Raw genomic sequence first — 22,234 nt, 5'->3', positions numbered from 1 at the left:
CAAAAGCCCATCTGATGCTCAGTCTGGCCGTTTGATTAGTCGCCCATCTTTATGCCCCGATACACGCACTCTAACACACAGGGCTGAGCTGCAGCAACCCCAACAAACAGTGCATCAGAACTAAAAGAGGAGCTAGCCATAAATATTAAAGTATCAATGTTCTGTTGCAAATAATTAATGTTTCGGGAAACAAATAAACTGTCTACTATGGTTATTTGAGTCCTAAACAAAAGTTTATTGTTATTGTAAGTTTATAGGAATGAACACAAAATGAATTAAACAGGCAGCCAGCTAGTACGGCCAACATATTTAGAGTTGACTTCCGGCCCCCTCTCTCTCTCTCTCTCTCTCTCTCTCTCTGTCTGTCTGTCTGTCTCTCTCTCTCTCTCTCATACGCACAAAGCCCCCTGCTGGGTTTCCAGGAGCAGATCATTACCTCTGCCTCCTCCTGTTTCCTCTCCACAGGGGACTAATGCAACAGAGTGGCTGTTACATTCCCAGGACATGAACATTCAGATTGGACATCTGCTCCGTCCTCCAAGTCGATCACATTCAGACTACGCTATACTGATAGACCCACGCCGAAACACATCACACACCTCATCTGGGCGCATTATTGCTTCTTTTCCTTTAGGGTTTCCTATATTTTTATTTATTTATTTTTTTTACCTTTTCTGTCAGTGTTGAATAACAATAGTTGTATTATCTTTAAAAATATCAGGGCCAAATAAGTTTTTTGAAAGTACAGGTTCACATTTTTACTTAAAAAATCAGTGATGCTCTTGGAACAGTCTAGCATAATTTTAATATTTATTTTTTTGTTAAGGTGATTTAAAAAAAGCCCACCCAAAAGCTCACTAGACATGGCTAGGGTCCGTAATAATCATGTATTAGCAAAGTTCAGTTACTTCAAAGAAAGTACATGATTTCAGATTCCGTTCATGTTCACACCACAATTTTGCAGGAGGAGTTACTCTTTGAGCTTTTCTTCAGATCTCTAACACCTAAGAATGAGCAATAATAATATTAATAATGATGCTGGTCTTGGCTAAATAGTTTGGGTCCAGGAGCATTAGGCCGGTCTGTTGAACATCGGCTCCATTCTGTACATTTGACCTGACTCTCCTCATTAGATGAAGCACATCACCGTACCTCCTCATTAGCTGAAGGATTAGAATGGCCGTCTGTCAAAAAAAAGACACTCTGGGAATAACCACGGAGAACATTTGAGCTGGCAAATGGTTTTTCAGCGCCCAACCAGACCTCCATGGATGATAATGTTATGTGGGCTAGAGCTCCCTTCAGCCAGTCTGTGGTTAGAAAGTGTAAAAAGCTTTGGAAGAGAGAGGCGATTGAAGCTAGTTTCAGCCAGAGCAGGAGATTTCTGCAGTGCCAGTGTTGCGTTTGTCGCTTTCACAGCTGATTTCACAGCAATTTCAAGAACATTTCTGAATTCTGTTTTTTGGTAGCTGTGAAATGTAAATGTTTGAAATGTAAAATAAGTTTTGATTAGAGCTCTGTCGTCTTAACCACAGATCTGAACAACTTTATCTTTCCAACTGAATGGAAAAAAAATATATACACACACATATACATGTATATATGTGTGTGTGTATATGAGGACATAATTTTGTTTTAACCATTTAGGTCTGATTTGAGGTGAGGCACTGTAACAACACACATAGATGAAGCATTAATTATGCATAATACGCATTGTATATTTATTTGAAGGCACATTGCATTTCCCCACTAGCAACATTCAGGTTTACAGCCCATTCTCAGTCCACCGTGGATCGGCACCACCATGCATCTAACGTTTGATACACATCTTTAACATTACAATTTCAGGGAGCAAGGGAGTTCATAAATCTACCAATCCTCAGGCAGGTGGAAAAAAAAAAAAACCACACACACAAGCCTTTCTCTGATTCGTTGCCAGTTCTTTTCTTCCCGCTTTTGTGGAATGTACAGACAGGCTTTGCTCAGAACACTGGAGCAAAAAGAAATCCCAATAATTTGATTCCAGGGAAAGGCTTATCAGCCGAATGAGTGAAATATTATGATGGAATCCTCTCCAAGTCTTCCACACATGTAATTACTGAAATGAAGCTGGTTAAAATAAGTTCCACGTGAATATTCCCAGAGCGTCTGGGCTAAGCAAAGAGCGTGAAAGATGGGGAAAGTGAAACAGATGAAAAAAAGACAGACATTCCCAACCTCTTTTTTTGACTAGCTGCACAGCGGTGTCCCAAGACACAGTCCCGTAAGAAGCAGGTCTGTTCTCCTCACTAATGAAAACTCATTGCTCTAATGCTTTCTACTGTGCCGTAAAAAGGCTTTTCATACTCTGATAATTTACTACTTGAGTTTTCTTATTTCCGCTCCTGCGAAATAAATGACGCACTTTCTGAGCCATTATGTTGGAAAAAGGTTGAGGTCTCGTTTGAAAGGAGAAAAATGTGTGAAAAGATGTTTTAGCGAGGCATCTTTTGTAACCAGAACACAGAGTGAAAAAGCGTGCACCTGTCTTTATTTATGCTTTTAAGAAAAAGTCTCCATTAGAGGTGTGCGGCATCGCCAGCTGTGAGTCACCAACTAGCCTCACTGTTTGAAAATCTTTTTCAGAATTTTGTTGTGTGCTGCATTTAATATGCTCAAAGGTGTAGTACTTTGTAGGCCTATCCATTTAGGTGCTCCAGCTAAAATATACATATAACAAGTTTTGTCATTAGAAATGGATTTTTACTCTGTGTGTGTGTGTATGTGCACAGCGATGAAGACGGAAACAGACATCGTCATCGACACGGAAAGGAAGGCAGCAGCGCCTAGCCCACGAACCTGGAGAGAAGGATAGAGGAGCTAGAAAGGGTATGTTTCTGTGCATTTACCACCAAAATAGAGCAGCCTGTCCTACCTCAAACCACACATTTGACCTAAACTCTTTGATCTCGTAGATTTTCCTCGTATGCATAGAGACTGATTTTTGCCTCAACCAGTACACGCACTCAGTTGGCACTGCCTTTCGAGGCAGAAATGTCAACATTTCCAATATGTCTTTTTGCTATCTTTCGGTCAACACCAAATGACTAGTGCCGTTTCCGACTGTCCCTCAGCACAATCCTGACCTTTCTCTGGAAGACTCTCTGTCTGCAGCGCTTTTACAAGACCAAACCCGTGCCTCTTACTCTCAAATGTCAGCATACTTTCAAACCTGGAACACACACTAATTCATAGTCATATACTGATATTACATTTCATTTCAGCATGGGGTCCATATCCAAACCCAGTAAGCTTTGTTTCTGTTTTTTTAAGCACCTTATCTTGCAGTGTTTCATAAGGTTTCACATATATCTCTCAGCGTGACTCAGACACCACCGTAATAACCTTCAACTTAATTGGCTTAAGAATTTCCATGTAACAAATTTACATGCAGCAAACGCTTGTGGGATAAATATATTTCTTAAACCTCAACATCTTAAAGGCAATTTCTGTAGAACTGGTCAATCGAGGTGCTGCTAGATAGACCTGTATTCTAGTCATGAATATTAATGTGTCTCAGAGCATGTAGGAACATATGTTCACAGGGAGGTGTTATAGGAGGATAAACATTTGTAATCGTGAGAATTGAGCATTTATCTCCTAAGTGAAAAGAAAAGCCATGGGAAACATGGACAGGAGACTGTTTTGAATAAAACAAACAGCCCATCCTTATCACGGTCGGAGTTTGTAATTAGCAATTTTTCTGTCCGTATCAAAAATGAGGTTGCTACTTGATGATGTACATTGAATGCTATGATGTGGAACAGTGTTTTAGAGCAAAGAAATGTCATTATCTTGTACAGCGCTACAGAAACATAACCAAGCATCTTACAAGGTGCTGTCATTTGTGCATTTCTAGAACTAGGGTGCAAAATCATTTGCAAAAGACCATGATATTGACAATCACTCACATTTCCATATAAATGTCTATCAAGTATTCTGAAACCTGCCACGCATGGCATTAATCTGACATGCTAAGGGTTTAGTCAATCCTAACGGTGCTTATTTGCATACAGAAGTACGAAAGTGGGCAAAGTAGCACACATTATGTACTATTGTAATTTCGCTTTGGATCTGATGGCATTGGCCTTTCACAGGAGCTGGCCATGGAGAGGCAGGAGAACAGCCGCCTGTTGAACGCTCACCAGGACAAGGACGAGTTGATTGTTAAGCTGAAGGAGGAGATTGACCTGCTAAACCGGGTAAGAAGCAGAGCTCACACATCCAGCATTATCTGTCATACACGCTCAGAAATAAAGGTACAAAAGCTGTCACTGGGATGGTACCTTTTTAAACTTTTGTACCTATTAGTACCTAAAGGGTCCATTTTGGTACCTGAAAGATACATATAAGGTTAAAGTGTACATATTTGAAGTACAAACATGTACCGCGCCAATGACTGCTTTTTTACCTTTATTTCTGAGATTGTATTTTATCATTTCCCCTTCAGTAACTACTTTGCATACGAAAGAGTCAATAACCGCTATCAACATGTCGATTAATTAGAAGATTCATAGGCAGCTCACACATGCTCCTAGAGAATTTGGGATTACCTCAAATCAGGGTTCCTATACATTCACAGAAGATTAAGTCAAAACAACATGGCAATTAGTTTTTTTTTCATTCCTGTAATGAGAATCTCAAATTTTTTTTTTTTTTTTTTTTTTTTTTTTTTTTTTACTGGTTTTCTATATGTATACTTCTATTGCATTACACAACACTTTCCCAAAAAACATGTTTTCACTGTTATGCACTAAGGGGCCACTTCAATGCAACTCCTGAATGAATTTACAAATTGCTGATCAAAAACACAGGCCAGGAGGACATGGAAACAAATGCAATTTTTGGTCAGCAGATAAAGCACAACGTCAGGTGTCTTGAATCAGCACACAGTCCTTTAAATAAAGTGAGCTGGCAATGACAGAAATGTTTTGGCTAAAGCAATAAATGCCTGCTGACGGACCTGAGGTGCTTTTCAGCAGTATTGTCATGTTTGTGTCAGAGCATCCCATTAAGCAGAGTTGAAATTAAAAGCATCTGTGTCTGACGTGAGCACACGGTTATATTTACACTTGTTTACACAGCTAATGGACATTACTCATCCTCTAACCTCTCCCGTTATTTACTGAGGCATCTCACAGACTGCGGTTACATCTTCCATTGAGTTTACAGGTGTACAACTTTTTTGCTTTCTCCAAACAACCATGTCTCATGTAGGTGGCGACTAAACGGATATGATTATTAATTGACCAAGTAGCCATCCCGTGGCAATCAGCTCCATATTGTAAAGGCACTCTGCAGCTTAGAAGAAGATTACAGTTATCCTCTGATTTAGTGTACCAAATGCTGTCAGGCATTGCCGGCAGTAAGTGTTTGAGGCCCACAGGAAATGTGATGAACATTAGAGAAGCTGTGTCCTTCAGGTGTAGATGTGTGTTATTGTGAAAGTAAGAGAGTTTGAAGCTGCAGGCCAATCGTTGCAGAGCACAAAAGAGGCCAGTTACTACACAGCCCTATCCGCTGAGGCCTCCCAAACTGGCACTATGCAACCGCTTTCAATGTGACAAGTGTCAAATAAACGACAGCTCCAATAAAACGTCTACCAAATCCACCTCACTGGCTTGTTTGGGCCTCATTTCTCATGTTTTGGAAACCTCAGACAAATGTGGATCTGGTCTCATACATTGTGATAATCTTCACTGTGCACAACAAACACAATTCAACAGTATGTCTCCTTGCATTAAAGCTATGCATTAAACATTGTTTACTACACAGATTTCCCACATTGCCAAACTTCACTAAGTAGTTCACAGTCTGCATTAGAACGCAGCTCGGCTTTCTGCTGGGAATGCACCCGCTAGGTTGCTCAGTATTGTTGTCTTTTTCTGAGATTGCAATCTGTTCTATCGCTGTCTTCCAACGCAAACACAGCTTCAGAGGCCCACACCAACAAATACAGTCAGCTGCCCCCGTGCCACACAAACCCCTCTTCCTCCAGTGGCTGTTCTTTGTTTCCTCCCTGTAATATATTTAACACACACACACACACCAAAAAAACAGGATCTAAATATCACAACCCAAAAATGTAAACCCAGCTATCACAGATAGATAGAGGTTACAGAAAACCCCTCTTGAGTACAACTACGAAAGACTCTCAAACAGACACTTGTCTCAATATGACTAAAGCACAGAAAATATTCTATAAATACACTCTCTACAAAATGTTTAAAGGTTTAAACCCAACCATGGACTTAGCAAAATATGGAGAAATCCTGAAATTGGGTAGTTTTGACCCACCACTTATGTTTAACCCTGTATTCTGGCTAGTATTGTTTCAAAATTTAAGACTACGTAAATTACAAATCAGACACCCAGTTAACTCACTGCGTCCTCAGGGAAAACACTGATTCTTTTACGTCCAACTGCAAAAGACCTGCCTTGTTCACAAGACATTGTTGCTACAGCTGCTCGAGCGCTGAGAAAATGGCAGACTGGCTGAGAGCTGAAATATGCTAATACAATCACGGCCGGGGCCTCAGCAGCTTGACTTCAAAAAAGTCTGATAATTAACACGGTTCAGGTTTTTGGGGGTTCACAAAGTGAATGGATTTGTAGCATTGCAGGGCGATTGTGTCCACACATTTATGTTGTGTTCACCAGCTATTGTCAATCCCTTAAAATAAAGCATGTCTGATGTTTAGGACGAATTAGATTGTGCTTTCCCTGCAGCACCTCACAAACTACTATATTTATCCGTGTAAAAGGTATTGCTATTTAACAAAGGCAAAAATATCAATCAGTTTTGATGCGTTAAGGCTGGAATTTGTCTAAATTCCAGGCTTAACGCATCAGAACTTTTCTGTTAGCATGGCATCAGTAAACGCAGCCTTTTTCCAGCTGTTGCCATGCACCATGAACTGCTGTAGAGTACAGTGTGAGGAAATCCTCAACAACCTACTTCAGCCTCAGTCTTTACGCAACATTAATTCATTTGTCTTTAAGCGTACAAATCAGTAAATACTGCCATTATAATAATCACTATATATATATTACCTTTTCCTTGTCATAGTTGTACAGGCAGCCTCCAGTTAAAGCACTCAACCTTGTGCTGTGAGTAATCCTGCTGACTGTCCGTCATCGTTAGTGACTGAGGAAACTGGAAATGAAATTTGTGGCTTTACTGCCAGAGCTTTTGATGAGTCGACAGCTTGTTTGCCACTAATTGAACCCGTTAACGCTTCATTTGTTATTATTAATCCTGTTCTGGCAAACAGGACACCCAACAGATACGCTTTTTTTTTTTACTTTCAATGATAGCAAAGCGCCCAACGCAGACAAAAAAAGTAGTTGTGACATTGATTGCATTCTTTTGATAGTATACACTAAAAGGATTAGCACATTGCTTAAACAGTAGAACAGACCAACTTGCTTAATAAAAAAACTAGCGATGTTCTGCTCTGGTCTGCTAACCTCCTACAAAACCACTCGATATCAAAAAAACACATAGGAGCATCTTAAAAATGGCCTATTTTAAGACATATTGTTCAGTCCATGTCAAGTGGAGGATCCCAGGATGTTAAGATTTCTTTTTTGTATATCGACCACCAAGTAATCCAATATTTTGTTAAGAGGAGTCAAAATGACAATTTTCACTTGAGATTTAAAGAGGGGTACGGAGAAATAAATTGTAATTGCAATCTATGGAATTGGAATATATATAGACTTAAAATAAACATGCCGAAAGGAAGGTTTGTTGAGACCCAACATCTAAAAAGTGATTATAATATCTTGAATACTTTGTGAGTTACAGGCACACAAACCTTGAGTGCTTTTCCCCCATTTTTTTGAACATTATGCAACAAAAATATTACCACCAGTCTCTGTGTGAAAATATCAGTGCTGCCATTTTCTGAGGTCACTTTAACCCTCTGTAATTTGGCTTTGAATCTCAGGTGAAAATTGCATTTGTACAAAATAGTGGATTTAACATTCTGGCTTTCCTGAATACAATCAAAAAAGTGAGCCATGGAAAGTTTCGTTTCAGCAACTTGATTTAGCAAATAATCATCCGTCTTTCATTACAATACATTTTTGCGCCACAAATATATTGTTAGCTTTGCCACACACTGACATCAACCTCTACTGGAATCAACTGACAATCACGAGTCTCCTGTGTGCTTTGTAACTGTCTGTCTTTATGCCACACTGTCAGAGTCTCTCTCTAGACCATGTAGGCCACAGTTCAAAAAACAACAGAAATCCTTAGCGCTGGAAATAACACTTTCTGTACATTTTGCCGTGTTTTTCAGGATCTGGATGATATTGAAGATGAGAACGAGCAGCTCAAACAGGAAAATAAGACCTTGCTCAAAGTGGTCGGTCAACTCACCAGGTAGAACCCGGCGCCCCGAGGATGGCTGAGACGTCTGGCTTTGCTGAACGACGCCTGCCTCTGTCCTTTACGTGTTCTGCTCTGGTCTAACGTGTCTGTCTTGTCTTGTCGTCGCTCTCTGGAAGAGGATGCGTGCGCGCCTTTAGGGAAGCCTTCGAGAACCCGGACCTAAAAGCGAGCCGCCCGACGGGGTGTTAACGGAGGCCTCCCGCTTTCACGGAGGTTGTCAAAAGGAACTGGCCTTCTATTTAATGTAAATGTGTGTACATAGGCTGTGCTGACTGTTCTTTTGAGGCTTACGCAGGACAACGAAAAGAGGAAATGCCTTTGAATGTACGTGGTGCGGCACCAAATTATTTTCTTTCCTTTGTTTTTCTAGCCCCGAGGGCTTCTTACATTCAAATCTCAAATTGTTCGAATTGCACTTTTAGGATATTCCGGCTTTCACTATTAGTTTAAAGTTGCCACAATTGCCTTTACATTTAAAGTTTGTCTCTTTAACGCACATCATTACCTGTGAGTCCAAAAAGTGCCTGTTGGACAGGAGCCCAGATCTATACTTACGGCCTTATTTTAAACAGTTGGCGGTACTAAGACCGATTCCGTGTTTTAGCGCAATGAACGTCTCCGGCTTGGACCTTGCAAATGTTGTAATGAATATTATCTGTTATTGTCTGATTTCTACATTTTACTCGATGTTCAAATGTTTACAAGTTTTGGTATCAATAGATGTAGCTATTCATTGTATACTGTTAGCCTAGGCTGCTGCTGTGCGTTTTCAAAATAACCGACTCAATTGGAGACGTTGAGCACAATCATGTGGTCTCTTATAGGCGATATGACTTATTACTTTAAGTTGCTATTGCAAGGTCATCACTTTAGAGGTTCATATCTACATCGATGCTAATATACAATTGCTTATGAAATGTATTCTGTAAGGTCATTGGAGGGGGTATCTTTTCTTTTTTTTTTTTCTAGAATGTATAGCGGTGGGAGATATCTGTATCCCGCCGCTTTACATAATGCTTGTACAGAAGATTGAGTAAAAGTCAATAAAAATTTTTCATGGCAATTTTTGTATTTTTTTTTTTTATGTATACTATTGCATTACACTTAACTCTTTAGTTTCCATGTTTTCACTGTTATACACTAGGGGGCGCTTCTCCTGAATGAATCTACAGGTTGCTGATCAAAAACACAGACCAGGAGGACACAAACTAATGCAATCATCAACACTATAACTGCATAGAAATGTAAACTGCTTAATGTTACAGAGTGAAATATCAATCCAGTGGTAAAGGCCTGTGCCAGCATCTAATAATTCACTGTCTACATATGATCCAGAACATTACATTTTCTTTTCAGCTTTTTGTATTATACTACATTCAAGTATTAAAAAACAATGCTTGAAGCTAAATAAAACAGATTTTTTTGTGCAAGGTCTGATCTTTCTTCTTCTTCTTATTATTATTAAAATAATGGCCTACACAAATGTTTTTTTTTTTAAACAATCCATGCCTGTTTGCTAATCTCTAAATAAAAATAAAACCCAAAAGAATTTTTGTCGCATACTTCCCATCACGTGGGTCTAAAACGCCTCACTTCTGCAGAATGCAAAAATATATATTTTGTATATATATATATATATATATTTTAAGTGTTGGTACCGCACTGTATGGACAAAAATTAAAATAAAACAATGAATTAAATGAAGAGAGCCATAACTAGAAAATTACGTGAGGTAATTTAGGACCATTTTCATTTTCACTGACATAAAATATGACTACAATCTGAGGCACAAGACTGTGTGCTGCTTGCTTTGTTTACAAAATCAATGTTTTTTTTTTTTGTGGGTGAACTTTGATCCCGGCATCTTCTTTACAGCGTTCACCCAGTGTTACCCGCTGTGTGATTTCAGTCCTCTGTGAATAGAACGGGCCCCAGATTGCCACAGCAGGAAATGGTGAGTCGTTCATAAAACCAATCAGAGGCTAGCGGACAGAAGGGTTGGCTATCTAGAGGATGCAGGGACTCCGCTACGGCTCGCCTGCATATTAATAAAGCGACGCCTCTGTGGTCATTAGAGCCCTCACCCCGAGAGAGGAACGCCTGCTATCGCGCTAATGCTTTAGTAATTGCTTCGTCTCCCCCTCACCGCCGCTCCAGGACAGACGTGCGTCCGGATTAGCATTTTTATGGAGAAAGAGCCATGCGGACTCCGCTAGGAAAACTAGAGGCGCGAACACGTCCATTAGTGAACTTTAACACTCCTGTACCTGAAAATATTTCTTGTTTAAGTAACCGTGCTGGATGCTGACGTACCCCGACCGTACCGACCCCCCCTCACGTCCCTCTCTGCACAAAGAGGATGGATGCTCAGGCGGCGGTCGCTGCATGCTAAATGGATTTCATTCTTTCGTGAATCAAATTAAAAATATATCAATTATTTAATCGATTGATTTTATATTATTCAATTTAGCTAAAGGGATAGTTCGCCCAAATATATCCCGCTCCAAGGCCCGTGTTCATCTTTGGAGCGCAAATGAAGAAAGCATCAAAGATCTCAAAAACATCTAGATTTGTGTTCTGAAGGTGAACAAAGGTCTTGGGCTTAGGAACGACGTGATTTTCGGGTGAACTATTCTGTTGCATCAGTTTAAACGCATCGTTTCGGGAAATGTTTACAGAGTAGGATTCACAAATCATTGGCAAAACTTACAAAAGATTATGATTGCTCACACTTCAGCACTGTAAATATCTGGATGTTTAGTTTTGTGCTGAACAGCTGTGTGTATAATAATGGTAATAATGCTAGGAAAACTAGATTTTTGTTGGTGCGCGATTAGAAATTGCCACAAAAAGCTCTTTGCTGTTGCTCTGAGCTCAGTGTAAGTATTGCTAGACTCCCTTTTGTCTCACAGTAAAGTGTGATTTTCACCAGCAAAAAAACAAGAGTCATGGACCTACAGAGACACCCCCCCCTTCCCCGTCCTGAGTCATTAGAGCTATGCTGGCTAATGGAGTCCACTAATAACTGCTAATTGAACAAACCTGACCACATCTCACCATTCTGAGGACACTTCAGAAGCTGCAGGTTTTACACGATAGTTGTGAATTCACTCTTCACTCAGGTCTAAGCCACACGACAAAACATCTCTTCTCTCATCTATAACACAACTACATCTGAAAAACAGAACCAGTCCAACATTTAAATACGCACTACATTTTAGGCAATATGGCAAAGTATTTAAGTACAATTTGTATCAGACAGAATTGCAATACAAAATCTTACAAGTATATATATATATATATATATATATATATATATATATATATATATATATATATATATATATATATATATATATATATATATATATATATAGTGTATATATATATATATATATATATATATTATATATATTATATATAGTATATATATATATATATTATAGTATATATATATATATAGTACACACACATATATATATATGCATATATATATATATATATATATATATATATTATGGCTGTCAATATTAACGCATGCGATTAATTAAAAAAATTAACGTTAAAAGATTATATTTACGCGCAAATTAATCATTTGTTAAGTTTGACCCGAACTTCTTGCCATCATCGCAGCGCGGATGGTTATCTATTATTGTGTGATCAGGGTAACGTCACAGCGTCACACATGTGTTTTACAACATCCGTTTACCATTCGAACATATTCGTTGTGTGGCGCACATTATACAAAGGGTTATTGCCATGGCTTTTCGGGACAGCGGATTTGACAGCGTTTTAGTGAAGTGCCGTAAAATAGTCGTATCCAGTAAGTGCAGCGCTGGCACAACAGAAGCATAAGTTAGCGATGCTAACCTCAGCTGATTACGACAGATTGGCAAAGCTGGAAACATTGCTGGAACCTTGCAGGTACTTGATTTTTTCCCTCTTCAATTTTACGAATAAAAATTAGTAATTTATAAGTCTGAATGTAAACTGTAGTCATTTAGTCAATTGTGTATTTACTGTAGGTACATCACTGAGCTCCTAGGAGGTGAATAGTATGTATCCTGCTCTGTGGTGCTACCTGCGCTGTGCCATCTCCTGCATACAATGGAGGTTTCTGATATTGACCCTGCCTACATAGTGCGCTTCAAGGCTTCATTCACAAACAATCTCAACAAGCGGAAGGAGAGCTCAAATATGTGGTGGTTAAAGATAGCAACAGCTCTAGACCCCAGGTTCAAGGACCTTAGGTGCTTGCCCAAATCAGAGAGGAGAGAGGTGTGGCCAAAGCTGAGTGTGATGCTGAAGGATGGAGAACCTGCTCCACAGAGCTCTGGAGAAGTAGAAGACCCAGAGCCACTAAAGAAGAAAATGGCCCTCCTAATGATGGGATCAGAGTCTGATGATGAGGCTCTGTCCACAGATAAATGTCTGGAAAGGTACAAGGAAGAGCCCTATGCCAGCATAGACACATGTCCACTACAGTGGTGGTCAGCACACTCAGGTGCCCATCCTAAGTTAGTCTGTCTGAGCAACTGGCTGAAAGAAGAGGATGTTGTGTGATTGGTTAGAAGGAGGAATGTTGCACAGATGCACACTCTAGAGACTGTTCATTTTGTCTCTGTACAGACACTTAATTTCTAAAAAAGAACCTGATTGTTAAGATGATAACTGGAGGATCTGTCTCTTTGAAGTAGTTTTATTATACATTTCTTTATTTTGGATGAAGAATGTAGAGACTGTTTATTTTGTATTTTTGCAGACTTTCATTTCTGAAATAGTATTATAATAGAAATGTTAATTGTTGAGATAATAGAACTGGAAGATCTGTTTCCTTAAACTAGTATGACATGCATTTCTTTATTTCAACACATTTACAGAAATCTTTGTATTTTAAATTTATGTATTAATCGTGATTAATCACAGTCCATCAGTGTGATTAACTTGATTAAAATTTTTAATCAATTGATAATAATATATATATATATATATATATATATATATATATATATATATATATATATATATATATATATATATATATATATATATATAATTCTATTAACTATTTTTTTAATGGTTTAAATGATGATTGACACTCATAAATACTTAGTGATTCATCCAGTAATGAATGTTGTTTTTGAATGAATCTCTTGAATGAATGACTCTATGATATATAGTCACTTGGCAGAAATGGAATTGTTACAAAAATCTGCACAATGCAGTCGACACAGACATTATTTGAAGCACCAGTTACTTTCAGAAGGTAACTATAAGCTTTTACTCCAGTATTTCTGTAAGTCAGAAATAATATCGTTTAAATTAGTAGAAAAACTGTTGGTAAAAAAAAGCTATTTACCCAAATATACCTGCTGTCTCAGCGGCGGGGCGGGGGGGACGCACTTTTAAATGTTGCGTTATGTTTTTATCAAAGATTTAATACGCATGTGCATCTCGTGGTCATTTACAATGAATTCGATCACGAGGTGTTCGAATCAAGATCGCAATCTTTTAACGATTAATCATGCGGCTCTACCTAAAAGATATGACTGTTTTCCACTTACATCGTTGTTGTTATTAAAAACTAGCTAATCACTGTCACATTTTAGCATCGTTAGCAAACTAATATTGTCATATTGCACAGCCCTACTGTATATAATGTAAGTACTGCACATTTGGAGCCTGGAGCACAAAAACAGTCATAAGTACAACAGATATATTTGTAGCAATATCCAACAATATATGGGTTAAACTGATAAAAATATTATTTAATGCCAAAATTCATTAGGATATTAAGTAAAAATCATGTTCTATGACAATATTTGTACATTTCCTACCATTTAATTAACAATACCTAATAAAGGACAGTGCACCCAAACACTTTCTCATTATAATGCTGTATATAATAATAGATATTTAGCATGGACTGATAGTGTTCGGGATTAGTATTTTAAAAAAATATACATTTCCTATCGTAAATACATCAAAAGTTAATTGCTAATATGCATAGCTTTATTTGGACAACTTTAAAGGCGATTTTTTGCTGTGACCCATAAATCTCAATTTCAAAAAAATGAACAGGCTTTGTGGTCCAGGATCACGTATATCGTTAAAGTGACAGAAACACAGAGGTAACCTGCACTTCTCTGCTAACTTTTAATTCACGGTTCACGCTACATTTACGAAGGCATACAGGCAGCCATCAAGACATTTCCTACAGCCGCTGGTTTGAAGAGAGGTGACCGTGATCACAGTATTCTTTCCTCCTGACAACTGTGACGATTCGGTTGTAAATATGATCACTACACTGTCATAAAGAGCCGCTGAATGAGCACTATTCAGGCCTAGCATGCACACTTCATCTCTAAGCTTGCAAAAGCTCACAGTGTTACACTACAGTCTTCGGGCGCACACAGGGTCCAAGACAACGACATTTTAAGTTGTTTGCTGTTTGCTTTTGGGATCTAAAGGAGTATTTGGACCTGGAGACCCGTGACATGAGACTTAACCAGATTGCTATCATCTTTACATGTTTACTCATAAACATAGCCATGACCACCAGCTTCACACACACACACACACACACACACACACACACACACACATTTCCTACACACTTACACAGGCAGTCGGTTAGTCGACCATCACACATTCAATTTGTTTGTATATAAAATGTAAATGTATCACTGAAAACACAACTAATAGTGCTTACTATCCATAAACAGACCCCACCTTATTTACATTACACACACTCATAACTTACTAATAAGTCTAAATAAGCCCAAACACAAGATGTATCACCTCGTTATGACTTGGTACTGTATGCTGTAATCTGTAAAACGTCTCAAGAGTTTCTCATTAATATTAAATGACTTCCACTAAGTGCGACTCAAGATTAAAAGTAATATACGGAAGCGTCTTACTGTCACTTTGTCTATTCATAACTATTAATTAATCATTTATTAAGCGACTCGACCTCACGGAAGGGAGGCTAGCAAGGCCGCATGGCTGTTTACAGCGGCTTCATTTCACGGCAGGGAACAAATAATAATAGTTTTGAACACTGACAAGCTCATTCTTTAGTTTTTTTTGGTGCAACTTTGACCTCGGTTACGCACAGAAACGTGTGCGCTGGACGCACGTGACTTATAATCCCCCGCGCGCGCGCTTTTAAGCGATGCCCGTCGCGGTTTGTGTACATTTACAAGCACCGGGACTGTATATGTGTTATTTAGTTTCTTACTTTGAAGCCGATGACACGATGAGGACCCTCTCGTCGTCGTTCTTGGCGACCAAACTAGGGCGAGCACGTGAAAAGCAGAGGAAGTCGCGTGATAACGCGACGCGGGGCCGCAGAGGCGAGCAGCGCCCTCTGCTGGTCACGGCTTCTCACAATTTTACTGCATTTACTGGACAATTTCTACACGATTAAATTGTTTGCAGATCCTTGGCATACATATAAATAAGTATTCATATATAAAATTAATTTATAAGATCAGATTTTAGTCATTTATTTTGGTGGATTAAATAAAAAATTACTTTTAGGCAGTCTTGTTTATCTTAATGCTTCTTGTCTTTCTTACACATAATTTTAATTTACCTAACGGTACCCTAGTAGTAATACTGTGCATTATTTACCTTATGAAAATTAACCATGATTTTATTTATATATATATATATATATATATATATATATATATATATATATATATATATATATATATATATATATATATATAAACTGTGGTTATATGTTACCAACCAACACTACAATTTAAGCAAAAATGAAACAAAACAAAAATATTTAATGCACTGTTTTGAACAAACAGGTAAAAAGAAAAGGTCCAGACAAAATACCAACAAGAAACCACAGTTGAAGTGAACCACGATGAGGGTGTTTTTTTTTATTATTATTATCATCTTCCTTGACATCCATGAGAGGTCATTGTCATGCTTTATTATTAATGTTTAAGGGATTGCATAACAAACTTATATTGCCCAAACTGCACTGAACTGAACAGATGAAGTTTACTTGTACAATTTATGATACTTTCGCAATCACATCAGGGATTGTATCTCCGCTTAGCAACAGGAAAGTAACATGAGGTTTTTCACTGCAAGGATTTGTAACTTTAGATTATGACCAAATTTAGTGCTCATGCTTTTTTGTGATAGCGAGAAGGCGCACAGACACCGGCCTCATCTCGTATTCATTGCTCTTAAGCAGACCTTGAAGATCTACTCAGAGATGAAGCGGCCGACTGCTGAGTAATATGTACGTAATGGTGCGAGATGGTCAAAGTCATGTATACTGAAATGCATTTGATCCTGCGGAGCTGATAGCCCCGAGACCCCCGCGCAGCCTCGCTCTTATCTTGTTCTCGAAGGAGCCCATATTTCATTATCAGCGCTTCCGTGAGCGCGTTCCCGAGCACCAGTCCTCTCAGAGGATATCTATGTGGGCGTCATACTCGGTAGGCTTAAAATGGAAGATATGAACTAAAGACACAGAAATGTCGTTTCGCCTTTGATATTTCACACATGACCTTCGGGATTCAGACATTTTCATAGTGCACTGTTATAATCTGTATATAAATCACTTAGTGACATTTATGACCCATTATCAAATGGAAAATCCAGAGAAAATGCTACTAGTCTTGCCTTACTATTTCTGCAGGATATATATATATATATATATATATATATATATATATATATATATATATATATATATATATTTTTTTGGGATATACATATATATCCTGCAGAAATAGTAAGGCATATATATATATATATATATATATATATATATCAAAAAAAAAAAAAAAAAAAAATAATAAATATATATATATATATATATATATATATCCTGCAAAAAAACAAGAATGAATTTCATAACTGCATTTTAAAAAATATATATAATAATGCAGTTTTAAAAAAATTATAATAATGGCAAATTTCTTGATGATCAAGTTTTTAAAGCTAAAATTAAATCTTCATAAAAAGGCCAATATAAAATGTAAAAAAAATGTTTCATATGTGTGGTTCCCCTAACTTTATTCATTGTTAAAGGAACACTCCACTTTTTTGTGAAAAAGGCTCATCAATGATATCACGCGGCGCCTGTGCAAAATAGTCCCCAGCTTGCAAGACACACTTCCCGTGTGGGAAAGAGGGCCTGGCTGTTTTCAGGCCCTGCGTGATATCTCCGTGCCTGCTGCGGTCACGGTACGGCAGCACACTTTCTTGATTATTAAGCAGGGATGAGAGCATAGTTCCTAGTCATAACGGCCTATAGAAAACCGTGACTTTTCCTTTTCCGACAGTCTTACTACAGGACATGACTCCAAAAAAAAAGTCAAGTTTTAAATAGGAAAAATATCGAAACTCTTTGGTCATTTTTGAACGCGACGCTACCGGTCTAATTGGATTCAATTATCTATGCTAAGCTATGCTAAAAGTCCTATCGCCAGACCCAGATATCGGCTAAAGTTATTCAAAAACGCATGAACTTTTTTGCGGGAGTTGAAGAATGAGCCTATACGCAATGAAGGTCATCCAAGACAAAAAAAGGCTCTTGAGAAAATTCTGTATCAACAGGAAATAAAACATTTTTATTGAACATTTGTGTATATGAAGTTATATAACAACAGTCAGAAACTCCACAGAGTGAATCACTACACGAAGTGAAACGAAATCGTAAAACACCTCATCAAAATGAAGGTATACACAGCAATATAACTGTCGGCTCGTCCGCTGGGGGGCGAGCAGTATGGCAGGAAAAACACCCCGAACAGTTCTACAAGATTACAGAGAAAATTTCCACACACAAAAATACTCAAGCAGGCAGTTGATATACACAAAGGCAACTAGGATCTCCCTACAGCATCAGATTCTAATTCTTTACACAGCTTTTTCTCGAAAGGTGGCTTTTCGTCGTCGTAGAGTATCGGAAGTTTGTATGCGCGTACTGTGCTGAGCGATCGGGCTTTTTGTCGTTGTCGATTCTTTTTTTCCAAGTCGTCGGAGCTGTCTGCGTGCTTTGGTAGGCTTCAGTAAAAGATAGCGTTGCTTTGCAGGGCTAGAAATGGCTTTTCAGACTACTTTACAAACCTCTGAGGTGCAACGAGCAATGCTGTCTTCTACTGTACTTCCAGTTCTACACCTAACGTGCAGACACCTGATAGTACGAAACGAGTGTGTCAGTTTGTGACTCTAAAACTGCATTTTTATCCTTGTTTTAGAAACAAGCCTATTGTATTAGGATATCATAAATACCTATATAAACCAGAGTACTTAAGTAATTCAGGTAATGTAGGAGTAGTGGAGTAATAATTGTACTTATAGTTGCGATTATACGTTTTGGAGTTCTTCTCTAGGTTCGCTCTTCTCCGACAGGGTAAGAAATCATATTCGGCTATGAATGAAACGCATGAATCAATATTTATTGCGACATTGAAATGAAAGTGCCAACTGTACTTGGTCCCACGATAAAAAGTAGAAACAAAACACACAGTCCATACTGTACATTCTGAGTTCCATAATAAATATAAAATGGTCTTCAATAGGGCACTAAAGGAACGATAACCAGGTATTAGTCATGAGTGTCATCATAACAGCGATAACGAAATGGTACAGCCAATCATATTAATAGTACAACAGATAGTTTCCATAACAAGATACAGTTCTCTTATATCCAGGTAAACTCAATAATGAGGAAATTATATCAGGACAAATATAAAAATATATATACACCTATTCTGAAAGGGAAGGGTTTTCATATATATATATATTTATTTATATATATGTATAGATAGATTATCTCATATTTGGGGTACATCCTATGTGTGTGTGTGTGTGTATATATATATATATATATATATATATATATATATATATATATATATACATATACACGTATACATATATACACACACACGTTTACCCGAATGTTTTGATGGTTAAATCTGTGTGTAGGAAAACTCAACGGGAAAAAAACGGAGGAATCCTTAACAAGTTTACAGATGTTGAGCTCCAAACTACACACGTGTGCTGTGACCTAACCAGACTACGGTCGATGGATACATCATCTCGCCGCGTAGGGTCGCGTTTTTTTTCCCCCTCTCTCCCTTTCTCTTTTTTTTGCCCCTATCGAGAGATGCCGCCCGTTTAAACACTAGGGGATGAACATACAAGTATTGCACAGTGCTCAACAAAATGCTGTGTGAACTGACCCGCGAGAGTGACGGTTATCGTAAACCGCCGCTCTCTCTTCGTACTCTCGTGTGGTGTGATAGGGGGGGGATGGCAGCACGACGTCACTATAGTACAAGATGGCCGCTACCTACTGAAAACTACAACGCTAAGCACACACCGCAGTCACAGTGATACACAACTCAGTCCCTAAAGACTCCTATGGAATGACGAATAGCTTTTTTTTCTTCCTTTTATTTTTAAGTAACAGTGCTATCACCTACACAGTAACATTGAAAACACTTAGAAACTCCTCCTGAAGCTAGCATCTAGTGTACGCGAGAGGTTCCTCCAAGATAACTCATGGTTTTAATGGACTAAACGTCTACTCGCCCTCTTGTTAGACCCGTAGTAAAGGACATTAGAATGTTATCACCTGTACAGACCATTAACTTTTACGGTTATTGTTAAAGATTCGCTAATGCTCGTGGCGTCCAAACCGGTCGGGGGCCGGTCCGCTTTCTTGCGCTATTGAACGAACTGACTTTTCTCGACGAGCAACTGTTCGTTCCTAGACTGTACAGTGCAAAACAGTAGCCACGGGGGAAGGGGTTGGCAGTAAAGCATGGCTAACTCTATTGTCACTGTGAAAAGGCAACAGAAAGCAAAAACTGCTGTTTAGGGCACCGTTGCGGCCAAAATACATTGTTCCCCGATGAACCGAAGCTACAACCACTATATGAGTGGCGTGTGCGTGGAGGGAGGAGTCGTGTGCTCCTCGTACCTCCCTGAAAACAATGGCAGTGTTTAAAAGCTCGCCTCTCCTCTTCTTCCTCCTCCTCCTCATCGACTCGCCGGGACAGAGCGCTTTAAAAGTTTCCGTCCCGCAACGTTTGATTACTTTTGATTGAAGGCAAGGGAGTCTCTTGAAAGACTCCCCGGTGTAAATAAATCCCCCCGTTACCCGGCCTTTAGCAAAGATCGTAAAAAAAATCATGCAAGTTACCAAAAATATTCAGACGTTGACTTAATCTAAAAAATAGTTGTCTTAAAGCTAGAGTCAAAACTCCTGGTTTCATTTTTTTTTTTTTTTCCGTTTTTGGAGGCTGAACCGTAAATTCCTCAACCCAATGAGTCCAACGACGAGAAAAGGAAGCGATTCACAAATTCAAGCTTCAAGGACACGATGGCTACAGCTCGTCCATTTACGGTTATCACAAAGGCGCCAGATCGGATTCGGGACGTTTCGGGAATCGAAGGACGGAAAACAAGAAAGAAGCAAACCCGGGGACCCGTTTTACTAAAAGTTAACAGCATCACCGTATGAGAAATAAAATAAAAAAAAAGGCTGATTGGTTTTTCGTCAAGTAAGAAGAATTCCTTCGATTAAAGTGGTTTAAGCGAAGCATACAGGTCCTCAGTTTGATAAATTAGTACAAAAAGTTCTTACGAAATCATGTGCTTGTATAATTGTCAGCAGCATATTATATTTATACCATGAAACCATATTAGTTAATGGCCTTCGTGTTCAGTGTGTGTGTTTATCGTGTACGATACATCTGTATGCTATTTTTTTTTTTTTCTTAAGTAAACATGAAGCGCAAACCGTCCTTTACGAAGTGAGTGTACCTCCACTAGCGTCTCGCAGGTTGGAATTCTTTAAATATTTATATAGAGATATATCGTATATTTTAGTGGAATGCAATAAGGTAAAATTCTTAAATCCCATTATATATATAATATTGGCTCTTCTATGTCAGCATTTACATAATTTAAAATAGAACATCTTATTAAAAACATCAAGATATACACAGATTAGGAAACGGGTAACAACATACAAACACATAAACTAGAAATCATTTTCGTCTGCATACTGATATATACACCTGTGGTACAATAAATTCCTCCAGTCATGCGCTATCTATACAGATCATATTGCTTAAAAGAAGGGGGCATTTGGTCGGGGACTTTTAAGGTCGTAGATGGAGGTGAAACGACAAAGGACAGAGAAAGTTTATCGACGGAAGGAAGGGGGCGAGGGGTCGAACCCGACGTAACAACACAAGGGGGTGGTCCGAGAAGACACGAAATTAGAAGGGTGCATGAATCCTTAAATCACTGAGGTATTTACACGCACTGGGTAAAGAGCACTACATGGGCGGGTTTGTGGAAAGGGGACGGGGACGGGGGTTGGGCTCGGGCCGCTCTATTTTTTCTGAGCTGCCAGCAGGGCATCCACTTCCTCCTCCGGCTTGAGCACGTGCCACTGAGCGATGGGTCTCCTCGGGTTGGCCAGCATATCTGACCAGTGACGGAGCTCGGTGCCTGTGCTGTTCAAGCCCACAAACACTTTGCCGATGGCATCGTTCTTGCCAATCTTGTCATAGTCCAGAACAGTTATAACAACTTGAACTTTCTGCAATAGAAATTAGAGACACACATTTGTAATGTAACTTTTGTGACTTTCAGCTTGCTCGAACATGGTCATGATGGCGCTTGGTAATGATGATGATGATGGTGATGATGATGATGGCGATGATGATAAGCGTCGTTGAAAAGTTTGGGGTCGGGTACGATTTTGCATACCAAAATCTTGCATAC

The 22,234-nt window shown here is 38.7% G+C and overlaps 2 protein-coding genes across 5 annotated transcripts in view; one reads left to right on the top strand and one right to left on the bottom strand.

Annotated features, from left to right (window-relative positions):
- Window positions 1-9,503, top strand: part of pawr (PRKC, apoptosis, WT1, regulator) — a 48,031-nt gene extending 38,528 nt beyond the window's left edge. The window contains 3 exon segments of the mRNA XM_043236690.1: window positions 2,772-2,868; window positions 4,137-4,241; window positions 8,349-9,503. Of these exon segments, the coding sequence (XP_043092625.1) occupies window positions 2,772-2,868; window positions 4,137-4,241; window positions 8,349-8,435 (289 nt within the window). The 3' untranslated portion in view covers window positions 8,436-9,503.
- Window positions 9,504-18,026: 8,523 nt separating this feature from the next.
- Window positions 18,027-22,234, bottom strand: part of syt1a (synaptotagmin Ia) — a 157,816-nt gene continuing 153,608 nt past the window's right edge. For all 4 annotated transcript variants that reach the window (XM_043236652.1, XM_043236655.1, XM_043236654.1 and 1 more), the window contains one exon: window positions 18,027-22,049. In XM_043236652.1, the coding sequence (XP_043092587.1) occupies window positions 21,840-22,049 (210 nt within the window). In that variant the 3' untranslated portion in view covers window positions 18,027-21,839. The remainder of the gene's footprint in view (window positions 22,050-22,234) is intronic.

Source organism: Puntigrus tetrazona, chromosome 4, assembly GCF_018831695.1.
Source record: "Puntigrus tetrazona isolate hp1 chromosome 4, ASM1883169v1, whole genome shotgun sequence".
NCBI classification, from domain to species: Eukaryota; Metazoa; Chordata; class Actinopteri; order Cypriniformes; family Cyprinidae; genus Puntigrus; species Puntigrus tetrazona.
Note: the sequence above shows the minus strand (reverse complement) of the source record. Positions and strands in the feature narration are given on the sequence as shown.